Consider the following 23,264-nt stretch of genomic DNA (forward strand, 5'->3'; position numbering starts at 1 on the left):
TACATACGCCATATATAACCACCACAAGCTTTTTCAGTCACACCAGAAACGTTTGTAACTTACCAGAAAAGAGAAGCCAAAGCTCTCCACGCAACCTCACAGGGATTCCGAGTTGGACAAGTTTGCGCATGGAATCTATACGATAAACACATGGCCCACGTCCATATTTGACAAAATGTATCTTCCACATCTCTTCCTTTGCAACTTCTTTTGCCTGGGGAACAAAGGTGATTTATATAACATCATCACTGGATATATATTCATTTATTTATGTTGCATTCATTTTTGGGATATGAGCATTGCTGAAAAGATCAGAAATTATTGCCCACTGCTAATTGCACCTCAGGTGGTGGTGGCCTACTTTCTTGAACTGCCATAGTTCATGTTGGTGATGCTCTCCCCTTCCACCACACCCCACCCCACCCCACAGTGCTGTTGGGATCAAGCGTTCTCATATTTCAATGATGAAGTGATACATGTCCAGGTCCAGATACTGTGGGACTTTGAGGGGAGGATGGAGGAGGTGGTGTTGCCATGCAACTTCTGCCTTTTCCTTAGAGATGGTGGAGGTCAGGTGTTTGGAGGATGCTTCCAAATTAGTCTTAGCAAATTTCTGCAATGCATCCTATAAATAGTGCCACTGTGGCTAGAGTATTCACCACATTACAATGACATCACCACCGATATTTTTTAGTCCTTCTGCAGTTGTGGCACTTTGATTGTTTGCATGACAACCTATCAGTGTATACTACATCATTACATGACTTGACCATGGAATATTTCATTTTTTACACACCAGATGAGATTCTATCATGTGATATTTGCATTTTAAACCCAGTTTTTTACCGTTTTTGTCCCCCACCCGGCCTCTGACAAGGTCAGAGATGGGGGACATTAAAATGAGTTCCGAGTAAGTAGTTCAGAACTTTAACCCACCACATGCAAATAATGATGCACATATGTTTTATTTTCCTTGCAGTAGCAAATTGAGTGGCAAATGATTATTACTGTAAAAGTAGACACCCACAGAACATAGTCAATTATTCGAAAGTTTGAACTAAGCACATGCACACACACGCACACACACACACCGATACCTGGGAGGACTATTCTGACAAGGTCACCTTAAACAACTTGCCTTTGCCTCTTGGAAGGCTAATCCAACTGAAGGCAATCTCAGTTCCTTCCACCAAGCTCGGGACAAGTATGGGTCTACCCTCAGGAGAGCAAGGAAGCACTATATCTCCACTCTCAAGACTGAACTCTCAAAGCTGTCTCCCTCTTCCAAATCCTGGTGGCGTCTGGTCAAATCTGTTTCTGGTGCTTGTTCCCCTTCAATCCCCTCCCTTACCTCAAATGGCTACACAGTTGACACCGTACGTGACAAAGCCGAATGCCTCAACTCTGTGTTTGCCTCAAAACCTTGTGTCCCAAACCCATCTCTCTCTGTACCCACTGTACCCAGTCATACCCAGTTGCTCCTGGACTCTGTGTCCTTCCCTCCTGACAAGTTGGAGAAGTTTTTGTCAAACCTCGACTCTGATTCTGTAACTGGACCAGCCGGCATCAGCCCACAGGTCTTAAAATCCTGCTCTGCCGCTCTTTCACACACTCTCTCTGTTCTCTTCACCCTCTTTTGCTCAAGGTCATCTGCCATCAGTTTGGAAATCAGCCAACATTACCACTTTACACAAAAAAGGTGCAAAAACAGATCCTTGCAACGACAGACCAATCAGCCTGCTCCCAATTATCATCAAAGTCATGGAATCCATCATTGCTTCGGATATCAAATCCTTCCTCTTCTCCAATGGCTTGATCTCTGATCATCAATTTGGATTCAGACCAAGTCACTCTGCTCTGGACATGCTGCTCCTGCTGTCTCAACAATGGATGGAGATCCTCATTGCCAAGCAGGCAATCAGAGCTGTCTCCCTTGACATATCACGTGCCTTCGATGCGGTCTGGTACCCCGCTCTGCTCACCAAACTCTCCTCCTATGGTATCCATGGAAATCTCCATGCATGGCTTGCGGACTTCCTCTCTGGTCGTAGTCAACGTGTGGCCCTGAATGGATTTCTCTCATCTCCCCTTCCTGTTCAGGCTGGAGTTCCCCAAGGCAGTGTTCTGGGCCCTGTGCTTCTTCTGGTCTTCATCAATGATCTCTCCGACTCTCTGGAAAACCCTCTTTATCTCTTTGCTGATGACCCCACTCTCTGCCGCTCCATTCCTCATCCCTCAGATCGGCAGTCTGCAGCCTCCTCACTCTCTGCAGACCTGGACAAAATCACAGACTGGTCAAACAAGTGTAACATGTCTTTCAATCCTGACAAATCTCACACTCTTACTATGTCTCTCCGAAAAGACCGACTGGACAACCGACAGACCGACAAGAAGTTCTGTCACAAGCTTTTGGGGCTCACTATCTGCCATGATCTTTCCTGGGAAAACCACATTTCCAAGCTGGTCTCCAAAGCCAGTCGCCGACTGGGCATCCTCCGTCGTGCGAAGTCCATCCTTGGCACACCTGAGCTCCTCCCTACATACAAGGCTTTCATTCGCAGCTCAATGCAATACTGCTCTCCCCTCTGGGCTGGTGCTCCTGCCTCACATCAAACTTGGCTTCACGCTGTTGAAACCAAAGCTTTCAGAATCATAGGAATCTCCCGCGATGAAGCCGATTGTGAGGGCTTTTCACTCACTCACCGCGGGCAGGTGGTGGTGGTCTTTCTTTCTACCGACTCCTATCCGGCCTAGCTCCCCTAGCTCTATCTGTGCTCTGTCCCCCAAATATTCCTCCAGGTCGCACAAGATCTGCCAGCAACCCTCTTCTGGTGAAATTGCCAAAATCAAGACTCTCTGCTGACCTTTACTCTTTCATTCCTCTTTACTCCCGCCTCTGGAACAAACTCCCTCAATCTTTTCAATCCTACTCCTCCCTCCAGGTCATTAAAACAGCTGTTCACCACCATCTCTTATCTTCCCCCATCGAAAACCTTGATCTTTTCTACACCCATTAATTCACCGCAGATCCACTTTTTTGAAATAGCAATTTCTTTCCTGGATGTCCTAGCAGTGTCCATGTGTTTTGTACCTCTCCCACCCTCCACCCTCCCCCCTTCCCATGCCTCCTTCCCTCCTCCCCCCCAAGCGCTCTTCCTCCCACAGATCTCCCGATGTCCCTGTTCTCTGCCGTCGTACTTGTGTGCTTCCCTCTCTCTCCCCATATTGTCTCCCGCTCCCTTTATTGTTCGTTTTGTGTGTCCATTTGTTTTTTTTGTTTTTTAGATTAACTATTAGCTCTTACATGAGCCTTGATCTTGTATATTAAAAAATTAAAATAAAAAAGTCCCCACAAAAACAAGGGCAAATACCGCTGGCGCCCACATGGTGGAAGAAAACAGTATACGTACTACATTGACTAAAGGTATTTTAAACCTATTTCCAATGGTTGCTGGAAGACAGGGCAGCATGTCCAATCATACTAACATAATCATGACTTTAAAAAAAAACAACTTACTTTGGGCCTGCCCCCCAAAAAACACTCCCTTCGGGCCTGTTTTTTAATGCAGTGAACAAACTTTGGTACATCATGGGTGTTGATGGTTGTGGTCAAGTTTCATCGAAATTGTGTGTGTAGTTTCAGAGGAAAAAGCAAATGCCTATTTTGGGGGGGTCAAAACTGGATCCACTTTGCCCCGATTTTTTCTAATGCCATGAACAAATTTTAGTCACAACATACCAAGTATCATTTGTGCCAAGTTGGGCCACAATTCCATCAATAGTTGCGGAGAAGTTGAAAGTTTTTACAGACTCGCGAACCAACGACGCGCCATCGCATAAGCTCCCCGGAACTACGTTCCAGATGAGCTGAAAGGAACATTCCCACTACATATTCCATATTGGATACTGTAATGTTGCATTGTCTCTCCGATTAACATGCCAGATCAATGCCACTAGTGTTACAAGTACATCTGCTCTGCCCTTTCAGAACATAGCCATCCCTAAACATCACCTCCATTACCCATTCTTATTCGTGAATTTTTTGTTTTGTTTTTTAACTTCTGTTTTCTCCAATGGGTACATAGCATGGGTCGTTTCTCCTGTCTGTGGAAACACCTTTCAGAAACTGTTCAATCCCTCCACCGTCTCTGGCTTAAAGAAGTGGTGCACATCCATCCCATCTCATCACATCACCCCATCTTTAACAACAATCTTCTTTTCTTTTTTTTAACCCTCCTCCATCCCCAAATTCCCATTAACCCTTCATAACCCAATCTCCTCTTCCACTGTTCGTCCATTCTTATGCTTATTGCATCCAATTGTCGCCCCGCTGCCCCCACTGGCATTTCATCGCCTCCATAAAGAACCTCGTTCGTGCAAGTATAAAAAATACAAAGTTGGCAACCAAGTTCCCTTCAACAAAACACTCACCAATTACGTTTTAACAGTGCACAAAAAACTGCTGTCAAAGCACATAATAAAGTTGAGTACAATTAAGAAACGGCCTCGCAAGCCCACAAGGAACATGCAAAAATCCCCCCCCCCCTTTCTCTCCCCCCCCCCCCCCTTTCTCTCTATCCCAAGCACAATTAAAGTAACACTCACCAGCTTGGAATTGGGTTCTTCAAAGCCTTGTCGGCAAAAAATATTCAGCAGAGCCGGGGTTGACTTGTAGACCGGACCATCAGTGACAGCCAAATCAGACATCTTTGTGGTATCCAAGTCACAGCCGTCCACAGACTTAATGACCTAAACAACCAATGACAAGCAATTTGTTATTAGGCTCTGAAGAACATCAAATGTCATTTCCTTCTTCTTTTTTTTTTTTCTTTTTTTTTTAAAGAATGAAAAAAAGTTTCCAAAATATTTTCAATTTATTTTCCAACAACTAAAGCTTGCAGCAACTAAAGCTTGTAACAATTAAAGGAACGTTTCCATCATGCCCAGGGCGAAGAATGCGTACTCATTCACTACCAGCTGTTCCACTCTAAACATCATTACCTGTACTTTGGCTAACCTTGCTTGCCCCAGCATTGAAACCAAGCAATTGCAATGTGCACATTTCAGTCATGTACTCATGCTTTGCATTTCCAAATGCAGATTGGCAAACAAAATGTTTCTGAAGAGAAGATTTTTTTTCGGATAAATTAATCCAAATCAAGGGCACAGCTGAGTACATATGTACAGGATATATAGATATTGCTTTGCTAAAGTGAATAGCAAGAGTCGAGGGAGTGAGGAGGGAGGGGAAGGAGGGAAGTGGGGAGGGGCAGGGAATGTTCTTGATTTGCGTTTCGGACGTGGATATGAAGTGAAAAGGTTCTCAACTTGAGCTTGGTAGGGTGACTTGAGAGGAAAGGAGTGGGGTGGGGTTGTTCTCAATTTGCATCTGGTCAGGGGACGTGAGGGGAAGGGGGATAAGGGGAAGCAGGGGGAGGAAAAAGGGATTACCTAGACTGAAGGTTTACATTTATCTCGAGTTTAGCTTCACTCCCTATACCTCGTAGAGGTATATAAGTGAGAGGGGGATTTGAGGAGAAGGATTAGTTCACCCCTTTATACCTCAGAGGCCCACAGAGGCTCAAGAAAGAAGGGGACTTGAGGGGGAGGGGGGCTAAACCTGATACAGTTTCATAGGCAGGCCGATTCGTCAATGTGTTTGCCGTCCTGCAGATGGATGTAAAACTGGACTGCCAGTTTCAGCACAGGATTGAACGAAATGGGGTACGTGCCAACAACATGTTCAAGCAGGTTCACACAGCAGGGGTTCAACCATTTTAAAAGAGACAAGTCAGGAGACTACGATGGTTCACGAGCGAGCGGTATTCAATGACAAAGGACGGACTATAACCGAAATAACTGAAACAGGCCCGGACAGGCCAGGCCCGGAAATGTCAAAACGAAGGTTACTTGAAATACAAACAACAACAACAACATGGATTTTAAGGCCATTTTCTCTGCAAGAGCGGGGGTTAGCCTTGCGGTCCCCATTACAATCTTCTCCATCTTGCCCTATTTTCTGCATCTCTCCTTGTTAACCCCCTTGCCCGCATTTCTTCTTCCACCATCTTTAGCCGTCTTTCTCGGTCTTCCCCGTCCTCTACTTCCTTCTACATTCATTTCCATCACTCTTCTCAACCAGTCACTTTCATCCTTCCTCAACACATGACCAAACCATCTCAACCTGTTCCTCTTCACAGCATCAATCACAGGCTCCATTCCCATCATCTTTCGTAATTCATCATTTGTCTTCCTCTCTCTCAACGATACTCCGCACATCCATCGAACCATTCGCATTTCCACCCTTTCCAACCTTCGTTGCTGCTCTACGTTCATTACCCATGTCTCGCTCCCATAAATCATAACACTTCTCACACATACAGCACACACCTTTCCCTTCAGCTTCGACGACACTCCCCTCCTCATCAGCACGCCACTCAGTTCCCGAAACGTCTTCCATGCACATCTCACTCGAGCAACCGTTGCCGAGTCTGATCCACCTTCTCCATTCAGCATGTCTCCGAGGTAGCAAAATGTTTTCACACCTTCCAGCTTCACGCCGTCTCCAAGATCCAACTCAACATTTCCTCCATCTGCAGCTCCCTCTGTGCACACCTTACATTTGAATGTAGCTGCCACACTGGTTAATGACCCTCTCAGACCACTACATTTTTGATGAACCCACTCAGCGCACATTGTACATTGAATGGAGTTCACTCCGACACCCTTCCTGCACACAGCACACAGCCACTTCCCAGTTCTTTCCACCTCACCACATGCTTTACCACTTGCCATCACCTTCGTCTTTCCGATATTCACCTTCAGACCTTTTGTCTCCATACATTCCTTCCACTTATTCATCTTTTCCTTCAGTCCATCCATACTTTCCGCAATCAACACCAGATCATCTGCAGACAAAAACTCCCATGGTAAACCCTCCTTTACGCTCTGAGCCAGCACCTCCATCACAGCTACAAATAGTAGTGGACTTGGTACCGACCCCTGATGCACTCCCAACTTCACCTCAAACTCACCACTGTTCCCGTCCTTGGTCCTTACAGCTGTGCGTGCTCTTTTGTACATTACCATCACTACTCTGATCAACCATTCCTCCACTCCTAACTTCCTCATTGCCCATGTCAATACTTTGCGTGGAACCCTATCGAATGTTTTCTCCAGATCAACAAACACAAGAAACAACTTCTTCCTCTTCTCCATGTACTTCTCCTGCAACTGCCTCACAATAAAAAGCACGTCTGTCGTTCCTCTTCCTGGCATAAATCCAAACTGCATTTCGTCGATCTTCACTTTCTTCCTTATCCTCCTCTCCAACACCCTTTCCAATACCTTCATTCCATGCTCCAATAACTTTATCGCTCGGTACGAGCCACACTCCAGATGGTCACCTTTCCCCTTGTATAGAGGGACGAGGGTACTCAGTTCCCAATCCACTGGAATGCGGCCTTCTTTCACCACCAGATCACAGATCTCTGTCATTCTCTTCACACCCCAAATTCCTGCTGCCTTCAACATATCTCCCACAACTCCGGTCGGCCCTCCCGCTTTTCTACTCTTCATTGCTTTTATCGCTTCCTCAACTTCCTTCTCAGTTATCTTCTCTGCCGGTCCTAAAACTGGGTTACTCTCTATGTTGGCATCCCATTCATTCTCTGTATTCAACAGCATTTCCATATATCTTTTCCATCTTCCTTTAATTCCATCTGGGTCCACAACGATTTGTCCCACTTCATCCTTCAAGCAACTCACCCCCATCACATCACACCTCTTTCGCTATCTGCTTTGCAATCCTGAATACTGCTCTCTGACCCTCTTCCGAATCCAAGCGTTCTCCGAACATTTTCGTACATGCCTCCTGCGCCTTTGCTACCTCTTTCTTTGCAGCCTTATAACTTTAATCTCTGCTGTTTCTGCTCCCGTACCCTTCGCCTTCTGCCACTCCTTGAACTTCTTCCTCTTCTCGTCAATCCTCTTTCCAACCACATCATCCCACCACCATGTTTCCGAGTGCCTGGGTGGTCCTTTTGTCCATCCACATCCCTCGCCAACGGCTCCCAACAGACTAGCTTTCATTGACATCCAACCACTTTCAAGCTCAACCACATCATCCTCGACCCTACTCAGCCTCTCTTTTAATGCCTCCCTTACTGTCACCTCTTTCAACCTCCACACCTTCATTCTCGGTTGGTACTTCACCCGCCGAGCTCTCCTCGCACCTTTCACCCTTATGTCGCAGACAACCAAGTGGTGCTGTGAAACAGCCTCCTCCCCCGGGATCACCTTTGTGTCCCGGAGGTGCCCCCTATCTCGCCGACGCACCATCAGGTAGTCAACGGTTGTCGTCGACCCACCTGACGTGTATGTAACAAGCTTATTATCCTCTTTCGGGAACTGAGTATTACAAATCAACAAATCAGCTCCATCAGCAAACTCCAAATTCCTTTCACCTTCTCCATTTCTCACACCATATCCGTAACCCCCATGAACTCCCTCAAAACCATTCATACTCCTTCCCACATGTCCATTTAGGTCTCCTCCTACCACAACAACTTCCTCATCTTTCACGTTTTCCATCAGCTTCTCTATCGCACACCAGAAATTGTCCTTCTCTTCATCGCTCCGACCAACCTGCGTAGCATATCCCGAGATGATGTTCACCAAGCGCTTTCCAATCATCATTTTCACCATCATCAACCTATCACTCACTCTAGTCACACTCACCACACTGTCTACAAACTCCTCAGAAAACAGGACACCAACACCATTCACGCCCTCCAGGCACCCTTACCACACAAACTTGTATTTCTGTCCCTGCCTACCCTTCACCATTCTCACACCACTTCCCTTCCATCTCGTCTCTTGCACACAACATATGTCCACTCTTCTTCTGACCAATACTTCCACCACTTCTCCTGATCTCCCTGTCATTGTCCCTACATTCCATGTCCCAAACCTCAGAAACCGATCTCCACTTCGGGCTGTACCCTGCCCATATGTAGTTGTAATTGTCATGGTTCTCTCTTTGAGGCAATGTTTTTATGGCCGGATGCCCTTCCTGATGCCAACCTTCTTACGACACGCAGGGATATGGTGTACCTATTCTAATCCAGGGCACACACCGGGAAACGTTCAAAACATGGAAACTCTGGGGGGGGGGGGGGGGCATCACGGCTGCGGGGGCCCTGTCAGCACCACGCCATATGGCGGCCCGGCCAGCACCACACCACGTTGGCCCGGCCAGCACCACACCACGTCGGCCCGGCCAGCACCACGTCGGCCCGGCCAGCACCAAACCACGTCGGCCCGGCCAGCATCACACCACGTCGGCCCGGCCAGCATCACACCACGTCGGCCCGGTCAGCACCACACCACGGCTGGCAGCACCACCAGCAATTTCGTAGATCTAGACCAAATAAACTGACGTTGCATAGGGTGCTGAATACGCCAGACATCTATTAATCCTGTCGTCTTGATGATTTTCTCCAAGGGTTTGGCAGATCTAGGATGTGGCTCCGCAATGTTTCTGTGTCACGAAGCGGGAAGCCGCCATGACACCGCACCCAACGTTACTTGAAACGTTACTTGAAAGGTTACTTGAAATGAGATAGAAAATAATGTATAATCAGTTATGAGGTTAGTTAGCTACACAATACCGAAAATTCGGTGAAAAATGAAATGAAATGAAAAAAAAAAAAAAAAAAAAAAATGAAAAATGAAACATCGAGCTCCATGGGGCTAGACACATGGCACTGGCCTAACCAAATATCGAAACCCCCGTCAGATTCCACCAAACCCCTCGGAGAAGATGTAGCTTGAAATCGATTAGCCCCTAAAAAGACATCTTTTTCGGGCATGGCTCCGCCCACAATGGGCACAATACGCCCACTCTAGGCAGGACACAACTAGATCATAATATCAACCTCCCACCCAAGTTTCATCAAGATCGGATATCATTGGGTAGTTATGCTGCGGACAGACAGACAGACAGACACACGACGAATATAGTGGTCACTTGATAACTCGTGAACCAATTATAACATGGGCTTCTCGTACTGAGGCTGGCACTGTGAGTGTCCGCTACGGAACTGGAACTCCCAGAGGCGGTAATTACTTTTACATTTAATGTTGCTCGTCTTATCCTACATTTTAAACTTTTGTCAGCTTAACCAAGACAATAGAATACACGTTTATATTTGTAATGTTTATATTTTCATGTATAAATATGGCAAAGGAAGGAGCATACATACACTTCGCTTAAAGTAAGTACACCTAGTTACTAGCACACAGCCAAAGCTATGCTGGAGTGGCTAAGGAACAAAATATATAAATGTCCTTGAGTTGCCCAGTCAGAGCCCCAAACCTAAATACAATGGAAAATCTGTGGCATGACTTGAAGGTTGCTGTCCATCAACGCTCCCCACACAACTTGACTGAGATTGAACAGTTTTGCACAGAAGAATGGGCAAATATTGCCCAATCAAGGTGTGCAAAGTTGGTAGAGACAATCCCAACAGACTCACAGCTGCAATTGCTGTCAAAGATGCCTCCAACAAGTATTAGCTCGAGGGGAGGGAAGGGGGGGGGGGGGGGTGAGGGGGCACTTATTATAGTTTTGTATTTTTAAATAATTTACTGACATTTGTAGAATTTGTTTTTCATTTGGAAGTTGTGGGAGACGATGTGTAAATAATGGTGGAATTCGCTTGGCTGTATGTAATAAATAGATAAAGTTTGGAAGTAGAGAGCACGGCTCCCTAACTGGGAGGGGCTAAATCACCGGAAATATAACAAGAGAGTTGGGTGCGGAGACACTCCCATATTTAGTCACCTCAGACGGTGTCTGCGGTTGCTTGGCAACCCGTCGGTCGCAGAGTTGTCCGTGGCTCGTCGGCTTCAGAGTCGGATGTTCGGAAGCAGGACCGAGTCACTCGCTCGTGAAACCCGCGATGCCAACCCGTAACAATACGTAATGCTACTTTTTAACGTAATGATCCTGGCTGTTTCTCCAGGTCTGATTGACGACAGGACGGTGTGTGTGTGTAGCAGGCACATGCTATTGGTCAGAATTCTAACAGTACTCATCAGTGTGGCTCATGGATCCTGGTGCACAGGATCTCATAGCTTATATTAGATTTGAAATATTTTGAGCAAAAACATGTTATTTAGGGGTGTTATAACAAAACATGTTTTGTGAATGGTATTTAACCGACGAGGTGAATGGCTGCAGGAATATCAGATTAGAGAATGGCAAACCAGTATTCCACAATTTCCACTTACATTAACTTTCAAAAAGCCTGGTGTTGCCAAAGCCTGGTGTTGGGCTAGCGGCTAGGGTGCCAGCTTAGGATCCTAGGATCCTGGGTTCGAATCCCGGTCGATCGCTGAATTAACGCCAGGGGGGTTGACTCAGCCTGTCATCCTTTCGAGGTCGGCAAATTGAGTACCAGTTCACTGGTAATTCCCTGTTTGTCGTAAAAAGGCGACAAAAAGGGTTGGCGGCAGGAAGGGCATCCGGCCGTAAAACATTGCTTCAAAAAGGGGACCAAAAAACAACAACAACCACGGTCCCCGAAAAAGGCCAACCCCCGCTTACGGGGAAAAATGGCCTCTAAAGGTGGTTTTTATTAACTTTCAAAAAATTTACTTTGTGGTCCTTAATTTTATTTTCTCTTCTATACCCCCTCAAAATGTCTTTGTGCCCTGAGAAAAACAAACAAACTTCAAATTAGGAATGCGAGCATTTTTCTATTGGCTACAAGGGTGGACTGCATACGCTGTATCACTTACTTTGTGAGCAATTACACTGTACTGATGTTTTCTGGCTGTTTCAGACTTAGTAACACCAAGCCAAAGGCAGCATTGTTCTTCTCAATTGACAAACACTATCAATCCTTGATATCTTTCAAACTTCCAAAATGCAAGCAAACATACATTGAAAGATTAGCTTTGATCTACTGTACTCTAGTCATGCATTTTAAGATAAGGGGGAAAAATAGACGGGCAAATGGTTATCTGAGATTCTTACATCACGTGTGGCACTTCCAGGACCCTGAGGTAGTTGTAATGGAGACTTCACAGCATTGGCTTCAACAAAGGCAGTCATGTGTGCCTGGATGAGATGCTGCTGCAGTCTATCGCGATCTCTTAGGAAGGCAAAGAAAAAGGCAAGATGGCCACGCGTGATCACTGCCAACGCATTTGGCAGCACATTTGAGTTTGTCGCCGCTTCAATCATCACCACCTGCATAACAAAAAATGAAAAAAAAAAAATTGGTTCCTTCAACAATAAATTGAGTGAGAATCACAACACGCATACAAGATGCACACCATGCAATTGAGCAAATTCAATGATGAATAATCTCAAATCAACATGTTGAAGAATAAGCAACGAAGACCCCAGGGTGTCACACTCAACACATAAGGGATCCTTAGTTTAGATATCTCCGTAGTAAGAGTTTGGTTAGGTTACCTTTCCCCTCGTAACAGGAAAAATGGTGGACACTGCTACACACACACACCATGTTTACCACATTAATCCTGCTACACACACACACCGTCCTGTCATCCCCTCGTAACACATGAAAGCCCGCTTGGAGTTTCCAAAAAAGCACCTAAAGGCCTCTCAGACTGTGAGAAACAAGATTCTGTGGTCTGATGAAACCAAGATTGAACTGTTTGGCTTCCGTCTGGCCACTCTGCCATAAAGCCCAGATCGGTGGAGTGTTGCAGTGATGGTTGTCCTTCTGGAAGTTTCTCCCATCTCCACACATGATCTCTGGCGCTCAGCCAGAGTGACCATCGGGTTCTTGGTCACCTCTCTTACCAAGGCCCTTCTCCCCCGATTGCTCAGTTTGGCCGGGCGGCCAGCTCTAGAAAGAGTCCTGGTTGTTCCAAACTTCTTCCATTTAAGAATTATGGAGGCCACTGGGCTCTTGGGAACCTTCAACGCAGCAGAAATGTTTTTGTTGGCTTCCCCAGATCTGTGCCTCGACACAATCCTGTCTCTGAGCTCTGCAGGCAGTCCCTTCGACCTCATGGCTTGGTTTTTGCTCTGATATGCATTGTCAGCTGAAGAACCTTATATGGACAGGTATGTGCCTTTCCAAATCATGTCCAATCAATTGAATTTACCACAAGTGGACTCCAATCAAGGTGTATAAACATCACAAAGATGATCAAGAGAAATGGGAGGCACCTGAGCTAAATTTCAAATGTCATAGCAAAGGGTCTGAATACTTATGTCAATGTGATATTTCAGTTTTTTCTTTTTAATAAATTTGCAAAACTTTCTAAAATCCTGTTTTCTCTTTGTCATTTTGGGGTATTGAGTGTAGATTGATGAGGGAAAAAATGAATTTAAACGATTTCAGCATAAGGCTGCATCATAACAAAATGTGAAAAAAGTGAAGGGGTCTGAATACTTTCTGAATGCACTGTATGTATGTATGTATGTATGTATGTATGTATGTATGCATGTGTGTATGTATGTATGTGTGTATGTATGTATGTATGTGTGTATCCTCTCAATCAATCCCTTCCAATCTCTCTCAAACCTCTCCTTCCCCACACCTTCCTAAAAAACCCGAATCATGAATCCCTTCCAATCTCTCCCATCATCAACCAATTTTTACTTGCCAGGGGTTCTAAGTCTAGACCTTACTTACATTGCATATGCCGCACCTCTCCTAACAGTCGCACCACACCACCCTCCCATTCCTTCTATTCCTCCCTCCCCATAACCTTCAGATCAACGTGAGCCCACAGGTTCATGTCGGGTGAGCAAGAGGTCGACCCTACACGCCTCAAACCCTCTGCCTCCACCTCTCTAATTTCCCTGGAGTGACTGAGGTGAGCCTGTCTTATGTGTAGAGTCAAGGTAGGAATGGGTAAGTGGTTCTTCATGTGCTCGGGGTAAGTTCTGTTCTTTGTGACACTGCTTTCAGTAAATACATCATCATCATCATCGGGTCGATCTCGATTGGACAAAACCGGTAAATATGCCTTTACCTCCTTTATAAATACCTATTCTTGTAAATGTATGCCTTTACCTCCTTTACAAACTGTTTTCAACCTGCTCGAATAGCCGTTTCCACCATTGGTTAGACATAGCATGTAATAGACGGGAGGTTGTAGCCCATTGAATCGCTGCACTAGAACAGCCGACATCCTACCTTCGGTCTTGTCTGGCCATACATAATAAGTAGATAAACGTGGGAAGTCGAGAGCAGGATTCACCACCTGGAAGGGGCTAGATCACTGAAAAGGTAATGCATGCTTTGAATTGGTGTGGGGACCGTACCAGATTTAGACACCTGAGATGGCGTCCATGGTTGCTTCGCAACCCATCAGGTCGTGGAGTTATCCGTGGCTCGTCAGCTTCAGGTTCAGATGTTGCGATGTGGGGTTGAGCCACCCACTCGTTAGCCCCGCGCTCCCCCGAACCCGTAAATAATATATTAGCCAATTACACCTTTTTTTTTTATAAAAGAAAGAAATGCAGTCAGACCCGGCTTACGTCGAGGATGCATTTCTGAAAAGTGCGACGAATATCGAAACGACGTAAATCAAAGCACGTTTTCTCATAAGAAATAATGGAATAACATCCTAACATGCTTTCCCATCATTGCCACTTAATCTGTTGCATTACCTTTTAGTTAATGACAGTTATATTCAAATACGCACACGTAATTTAAAAAACAATTACCAGACATTTAAATAAAAATAAAACCTCTGGAAGCAGTTGAACTTGGCGGTACTTCTGCTTCTTTCTCTTATAGTCAGGTTCACTATGTCAATAAATTATATTTCGTTCAAAATCATGGTAGATTAGCAAACCTATACATTTTTGGAAAGGTTATAGCATAAGGAAACTAAAAATCAATGTTTACATTTGGAGAGATACCTGTATGGCGGCCATTTTGTATTTTCAAAATGGCCACTGTAAAATACATATTTTGTTCTATTTCTGCCTCTAATTACCCTAAAAACTTTTTAAAATATACTAAACCTATATTTTCAGGGACAAGGAATCCAATGAAAGTATCAAATTAGTGCTATGGGGAATGGTAAGACACGAATCAAAGGTTTTGAATTGCAAAATACTGTCTTTATATTCGCGATAAGTTGCATAATCAAATACATGTTATCATTTTGTACAGGTAGTTAATAACATCAAAATGTGTCACAATAATTCATATCACCAAACATACACAGGCAGTCAGCAAAATCATATATACACATGCAGTCAGTATAACTTCACATCTACACAGGCAGTCAATGACAAAATATACACAGGCAGTCAATGGCATCAAACACACACGATTACAGAATATGCCATTTAGAGTTCGTCATCACTGTCCTGTGTGTCGTATCCGACAATATAGTCCGCATCGTTTTCACAGTCCGTTCCACACAAGCAAAGGTCGGTCAAATTGATTGGCAAATCGAATTGGTCGAATGGTCGATCGAAGCGATTGGTCGAATGGTCGAATGGTCGAATTGGTCGAATGGAATTGGTCGATTGGTCGAATTGGTCGAATCGAATTGGTCGGAATTGGCAAATGTAAACATTGATTTTCAGATTTTCCATGTAATAAGGTTTCCAAAAATGTATAGGTTTGCTAATCTACCATGATTTTGAACGAAAAAACATAGTGAACCTGACTATTACTTAAATTCAACGCGAGCATTTTTATAATGACCTGCACCGTAGTTGGAGATAAGTTTAACCCGGCAACATCAACAGCACGTTCACGAGCATCCATTCAACGAATAACATCTAATTTCACTTACAAGGCAACACTTTTACAATGGCCCTTAGCCGATTTATAGTACAGTACGTTTCTTGATGTGCAGCCAATCTGCAGTGCAGTACATTTCTTGATGTGCAGCCAATCTGCAGTGCAGTACATTTCTTGATGTGTAGCCAATCTACAGTACAGTACATTTCTTGATGTGCACAGCCGAGTAAAGCAGCTCTTTAAACGATTTTGCAATCTCCAGATTTGATACTTTAGCGATGTATTCTGGCGTCTATCAGTCGTGTAAGTTCTGAAAACTCGAGAAGTAGAACGCCACTCAGTGGAGCGCATACTCCCGCCGTGGGTCAAGTTGGAATAGTACGATTTCACAAAAGTTTGAGGGAGTAGTTCAGTGACAAGACAAGACAACACAAGACAAGACAGACACTGCACAGATATATATTTAGAATATATAGAAGATAATGTTTAAAAAAAAACAAAGCATTTTCACTTACATTTTCGGATTCAGCGTTCAAGTCTATATAACTGAGTGTATTTTGAGGCATGTGTGACTTCAAATAAAATTGTAAGCCAGGAAAAACGTTCGTTTCATTCCTTAGGGATACAACATGTAAAACTGGGCCAAACGTGAAAACAAAACTCGCTCATTTTAAGTCGTACAAGCTAATGCGACCACTCATTCTTCTGGGAAGAATCCCGTGCACATGCTTGTCACACTTATAAGTCACCTAAGTCTTTAGAAGTTCATCAAATACTGACACCGCGATGGACATTCGCTGAGGTAAATGTTGATATCTCTTCTGAGGTTAAAAAAAAAAAAAAAACAGTTTTAAAACATCATACGTATCCAACGATACATTTTATGAAACGGGAAACCTAATACACGCTGGTGGTTTTAAAATGACAGAATGTCTTTATTATAAATAAAAAAATGAACATTGAAGACGACACTGCTAAAAAAAAAATACACCGCTCTAACGCATAACCACGAGTTTAAACTACATTTACAACAAATATGAAAACTATTTTCATATCACAATGTTAAATATAGAATATATAGAAGATAATGTTGAAAAAAAAATGAGCCCTATCTTCCAATGGTATAAAATCCTTCAAAAAATTCATGGATCCGGAATAATATCCTGAGCTTCACCAAAAACTAATCAATTCGTCCTTATCCCAAGGGCAATCATCCCACCAACTTTCATCCAAATCCGTTCAGTACTTTTCCAGATATCCTGTTCACAAACACACGAACACACACACACACGAACACACACACACACGAACACACACACACTAACACACACTAACACACACGAACACACACACACTAACACACACGAACACACACACACACACACACACACACACACACACACACACACACACACACACACACACACACACACACACACACACACACACACACACACACACACACACACACACTACTCCCTGGCGGGAGTAATAAAAGGTACGGCCTTTTGAACGATGCAAGTGTGAGTTGAGGGGACGCAATTCGGGTTGTGGTATCAATTTGACATATTTGCGTGGTGACATATTTGCGAAGAGACGTAAAAAGGGGAGACGTACATCAGGGTATTACTCTATTTACGTTGATATAGAGGCTATAACTGAACAATTTTGTTTGCAATGAACAAGTGATGATGGTGCATGGCCATCTTGAATCCTCAGAGGGACAAGGTAGATACACAACAGCACCTCACTCAAATTTATGCCCATTTATCACAGAATTGATATGAGTTTCAGTGGATGAATGAATGATCGTTTTAAAGCCATTTTCCCCACTAGAGTGGGGGTTAGCCTTGCGGGCCCCATGACAATCATGGTTCCCTGTTTGAGGCAATGTTTTTATGGCCGGATGCCCTTCCTGACGCCAACCCTTGGTCACCTCTTACGATGCGCAGGGATATGGTGTACCTATTCTAAATCGGGGTACACACCCTGATCATTCATCCCAGCAAGCTGGTACTCAATTTGCCGACCTCGGAGGGATGACAGGCTGAGTCAACCCCCCTGGCGTTAATTCAGCGATCGACTGGGATTCGAACCCAGGATCCTAGGATCCCAAGCCGGCACCCTAACCGCTAAGCCAACACCAGGGATCAAAACATTTTTGGGAAAGTACAATTCTCTGGACAAAAAAAAACAAAAACATACGCATACAGTGTATAATTTTACCAAATTCTCAAATATTTAAGAAAGCAATCTATATTTTAACAATCTACAGTAACTGCAATATTATTGACATTCTTGCCCTCCCATTCCCAGTCAAATTATTGTATCTGAAGTGGAAGAGCTGCTTTTCAAAGCTAATCAACTTCAGGTGCAGATCAATAAACTATCCACTCCAGTGGTCTGCATGCATTTTTTCCAGAATCCCACACCTGGTTGCTCTTCTAAGTTCGAAGGTGAATACTCACCTTCATTCCTTCATTCCTCTATATAATGACTATATACTCTCATCTCTGGAACCGACAACCAGAAACAATCAGCATTCTCTCAGTGGAATGATCATTGAACAGTGCCTTCAGAAAGTATTCACACCCCTTGACCTTCACATTTTGTTGGGTTGCAGCCTGAATTTCAAATAGATTAAATAGGGATTTGTGTCACTGATCTCAATATGATACCCAATAATGTCAAAGTGGGAATTTCACATTAAATTTTTACAAAATAATTAAAAATGAAAAGCTGGAACGTCTTGAGTCAATAAGTATTCAACCCCTTTCCTATGACCCTCCAAATTGAACTCAGGTGCATCCAATTTACTTTGATCATCCTTGATGTCTACAACTTGATTGGAGCCCACCTGTGGCCAATTCAATTGATTGCACATTATTTAGAAAGAAAAAGAAACACACCTTTCTGTACAAGGTCCCACAGTTGGCAATGCACGTCAGAGCAGAAACTTTACCATGAAGTCCAAGGACCTGTCCGTTTACGTTAACGAATTTGTATTCATTTCTTAATTGTTGCGTGACAATTAATGTAGCGACATTGTATTCCCTTTGTCGTGACTGCAAAGTTACTGGATTAAAGCGGTGTATTATTCATGACTCAACGAGAAGTGGTGTATTGGTTCAGAACACACTTCTGAAAACTTCGGTCAACGAGGCCCTTTTCCGTTGAAGTTCCGCAGGTCCAGCCATAACTAATTAGCCCACGCTTCATAATAATAATGCAACGCCGCAATAATACTGTACTAACGTTCATTAACATCACCAAAATAAAGGGAGGATTTTCCAGAAATCTTTGGTCTGCAGGTCCTTGCTACGAATAATAATTCATTACTTTCAGGAAGCATGTAACCATTACATTTGGGAGAATTCAAATGCTAATGAAATGTGCACTCACAGCAATACTTTGAAAACAAGGAAAGCCTCATTTCTCATTAACCTGCTACAGTACACTTATTTGAGAAGGATAATTGGGGGAAAAGGACCAGCTACATATCTATAAAGTTGGGGCCAAAATGAAAAATTGGAGTGGGGAGAGAAAAGAAAGCAGTTTCTGGGGTAAACACAAAGAAAAGGGGAAGAAAATGTTTGGGGAATATCGATGAGCGGCAAACAAATCGAACCATTTTGCATAAAAAATACGTACCTGACCACAAAATGTTTTTGTAAACCCATATATGAACATTACATAACGGCCCTTTTTGCATCTTCCAAAGGAATTTGCGCTAAAATTAGTTGTCATGCACACAACAAAGAAATAACTCACCTCCCTAAGAGGGATAACGAGGCTCGGCAGAGAATCCTCACTGGCAGCAAAACACAGGTAGCTCTGTGAGGTGTAAAGTTGCCCCTGTACATGGTTTTTTTCAACGGCAAGCCAAAGCGAGCACTCGGCTTCCATTTGCATGTTTTCACAGCGGGGTAGGCTGAACCGTAACTGGTAGCGGTAATTACGTTCCATGGCCTCAAGGTCTCTAATGGGAAGAAGAACACAATGAGTACTGTCACAAGGATCAATTGAAAATGTTCATATTCATATTCACAAACACAAAAAAAAGGTAATAATCCTAAAATATGCAATTTGGTGTGTGTCTGTCTGTCTGTCTGTCTCTCCGCAGTACATTCGGTCATTGCTTATCCAATCTCAACCAAACTTGCCAGAGCGACTAAGGATCACACAACAGAGGTTCTATTGACCAAGTTTCCCTCCTCCCCAAAGGGATTTGCCACCTTGGATGAACTCTATGTTACGGTGTATAAATAGCTTATTGCGGTGTTTCACACAGCACACCTACAGGAAGTAAAAGTTATTATAACCACAAACTATTCAGTCAATTCTGTCCAACGTATGATTACCTTTTTAAACAGTCGCTACTGTTGTTTTCTCTGTATGCAAGGTCAAGGCTCATAGAAGAGCTAGTACAATGAGCACATCTGGATGCAACAGAATGAAAGCAAGAATAAAAAGAGGGGGGAAACATCAACGGCAGGGATGAAGGACAAAATATGGGGAGACTTGGACAAATAATGGGTGTGGGGAGGAATGATGGGTAATAAGGGAGCTCACATGGGGTGAACAAGATAGATACAGAAGGAAGCTCTCAGAAGTAAAAACTGGATATTTGGTAGGAGGTGGGCTTGTGAGTAGGGTGGGGGTGTGGGGAGATGGAAGGGGGAGGGTGGGATGTGGTAGGATCAACGGGGGTAGAAAAGATCATGGCTTTGGATGAGCAATATGAGATGGTGGTGAACAGCTGTCTGGTGGACATGGAGGGAAGAATGACATTGAAGAGAATGGGGAAGTTGGTTCTACCAGTGAGAAAAAAGAGGAACGAATGTGTGGAGGTAAGCAGTGATTCTAAATTTTGGGAGTTTCATCAGAAGGGGGTTGATGGAGGACCGTGTGTACTCCGCAGAAAAAGGAAAGTGCTAGGCCCATCGTTCAGCATCATTATGGAAGATTCCAATGATCTTGGTTATGACGGATTTAAGCTGGTCAAGCTAAGCAAAGTGAGAGGCAGTTGCACAAGCCCAGAGTGAAGAGCAATACTCCACCAAGCTGTGGATGAAGGTCTTGTAGATGAATAGTTCAGTTGTACCAAGGACTTTTTTTACGGAGAAGGATGCCCATTTGGCGACTGGCTTTGGAGATAAAATTTGAAATGTGGTTTGCCCAAGAAAGGTCATGGCTGGTAGTGAGACCCAGCATTTTTGAACGACGACTTCCTCAAGAGGGTTGTTAAGAAAATCGATGGGAAGCGGTCCTTTTGGAAAGGTGGCGAGGGAGAGAGATAGAGAGATAGAGAGATAGAGAGTGTGTGACATTTGTCAGGATTGAAATACATATTCCAAGCATTTGTACAGCTTTGATTTTGTCAAGGTCTGAGTAGCAGGAAGAGGTTGCTGCCTGCCTACCTGATGGATGTTTAACACCAAGCTGAAATAAATTTGGAGGAACCCCAACGTCCTTGAGGCATTCTATTGGTATTGCATCGACCATAGACTAACGGATACGAGCTATCTCACCTTGCTTGTCCTCTAGGTAGGCCGCTATGATCTTTAGCTAATAAAGGTGCCTAAATGAGTCTTTACGCATGAATTATGTATCCCATTGCCCATCTGATTTTTCTAGCTATCAGATTACATGTGGACTGTACATAGATTGTTTACAACTTGCATATTTAGGCCTCATATGTGATTTCTCCCAGCCATGGCATCATTGATAATCTTCATCCTGATAAAGCAGCACTTGCAAGGATGGAAGGAAGTGTGGCTTGCGGTACTACCCCCGACATCCTTATTGCTCAATTGTGACCTTTATTTGACGCTACAACCCAATACGAATGGCCGCAAGCATCGTGTGATACGATACTTGCCCGAGGGAAATTTGGAGAATATTGGATGTAATTGCACATGGATAGTGTATAGGCCAAGAGTCGCTGGTCCACTAACCTACCGGAAGTAAAGGTTATTATAACCATAAATATTATAACCAGTGGCCAACTTTTGGTGACATTCATTGAACCATAACTCGCTATTACATCGTCAGTCAGAGCGGATCACTTACCTCCGTGCATTACTCTCTTCCATCGAGCGTTGCACTACTTCTGGTACCAGTTGTTCTTACATCTCTGTTACGAGTGGATGTTCGAGTGTTATCTGTGCAATGTGTTCTCATATATTCCTGTGCATACTTCACTTTACCCTTAGTGTCTCAGTGACTAGCCACCATCCTATTCTCTGCCATGCACAGGTAGATAGTTTTATTTTATTACGAGTGATTTGTCATTTGTTTTACATTTATTTACAGGAGTATTTACAATGTACAATACAGAATAAACAAACAATGAAAAGTGTGTGAATTTACTTCAACGTGATGCAGTTAATGGAGGGGGGGGGGGGGCAAAGGACATGACATATCCATTTCTTTTATTTCTTATGAGATAAATTGATCCATTTAATGTCGTTTCACTTAACGTCGTAGTTTGCAAAAATGTAACCATTAGGTTAATCAAGGACCAAGTGTACATATTAAATAAACATAACAAAGCAAAGGACATGAACTTTGGCCGAAGACTGAAGCACACAATCCAACAAATTATTACAGAAACCATCGCAATATTACTCTGCAACTTCTATGACTAACCCTTTGAGTCCAAAGCCATCGTGTGAAGCTGAAGAGGATGTTGAATCTTCACAGAATTTCTTGAGTTCCATAATACTGTCCGTGTCGAGAAGCTGGCGAGCAGCACGGTCTGCGAGCAGCTCCATCAGTCCATATGAATCTCCCACATTAAGAAACATGGAGAAGTGGTAGACAGAATCACGGGTGCTCACTTCGACTCCTTCAGGGAAAAGTACAGTCGCCTTTTTCTCCAGACACCTCACTTCTACCCATGGCAGAATCAGCTTTACTGAGCAGGGCCAGGAGGAGACAATGGAAAAATGAGATTATAAAGACAGTCATAAGGAGCTGGGTTGAGGCATTGTAATAATTATAATAATAATAACAATAATAACTTCAGTTTTATTGACAAACAGAAAACAAAAAGTCTGAAGACCAAGGATATTTAGTTAACAAGGGATAACGTATAAAAAATGCAAAGATATAAATCAACAGCAACAAATAAAAACTATGAAAAGCTGCTAGTCAAAAGGTTTAACATAGCTAATTTAAAAGCTAATTAAAAAAATTATGAAAAATTTCCAAAAATAACCAAAGTTGGCACCAACACGAAATTGATGAATTGGAAGAAGGTTGAGAGCTAAAAATTAAAAGTTTAAAAAGCATAACAGACAATAATATACAAGATACAAAAATAGACAATGACAAAAGCGAGGAAAACACAAAGATAAATTTAAAATAGTTGAGATATTAATGTTCAACAAATGGACAAGGAATGGAATGGGGGACTGTTTGCATCGTCGTGTTCGGGTTCACGGCATATCAATTTCTTCAGAGTTCCTTAAGCTACAACTGCATACCAACTGTAGTTTGAAT

The 23,264-nt window shown here is 43.5% G+C and overlaps 1 protein-coding gene across 5 annotated transcripts in view; it reads right to left on the reverse strand.

The window, feature by feature from the left end:
* The window catches only part of LOC137437967 (TBC1 domain family member 9), a 105,145-nt gene that overhangs the window by 44,127 nt on the left and 37,754 nt on the right, over positions 1 to 23,264 (reverse strand). For all 5 annotated transcript variants that reach the window (XM_068132767.2, XM_078766725.1, XM_068132768.2 and 2 more), the window contains exons 5-9: positions 22,410 to 22,677; positions 19,530 to 19,737; positions 12,044 to 12,259; positions 4,606 to 4,749; positions 64 to 214 (exon numbers count right to left, since the gene is read on the reverse strand). In XM_068132767.2, the coding sequence (XP_067988868.2) occupies positions 64 to 214; positions 4,606 to 4,749; positions 12,044 to 12,259; positions 19,530 to 19,737; positions 22,410 to 22,677 (987 nt within the window). The remainder of the gene's footprint in view (positions 1 to 63; positions 215 to 4,605; positions 4,750 to 12,043; positions 12,260 to 19,529; positions 19,738 to 22,409; positions 22,678 to 23,264) is intronic.

This window comes from Myxine glutinosa, chromosome 12, assembly GCF_964187855.1.
Source record: "Myxine glutinosa chromosome 12, kmMyxGlut1.1, whole genome shotgun sequence".
NCBI classification, from domain to species: Eukaryota; Metazoa; Chordata; class Myxini; order Myxiniformes; family Myxinidae; genus Myxine; species Myxine glutinosa.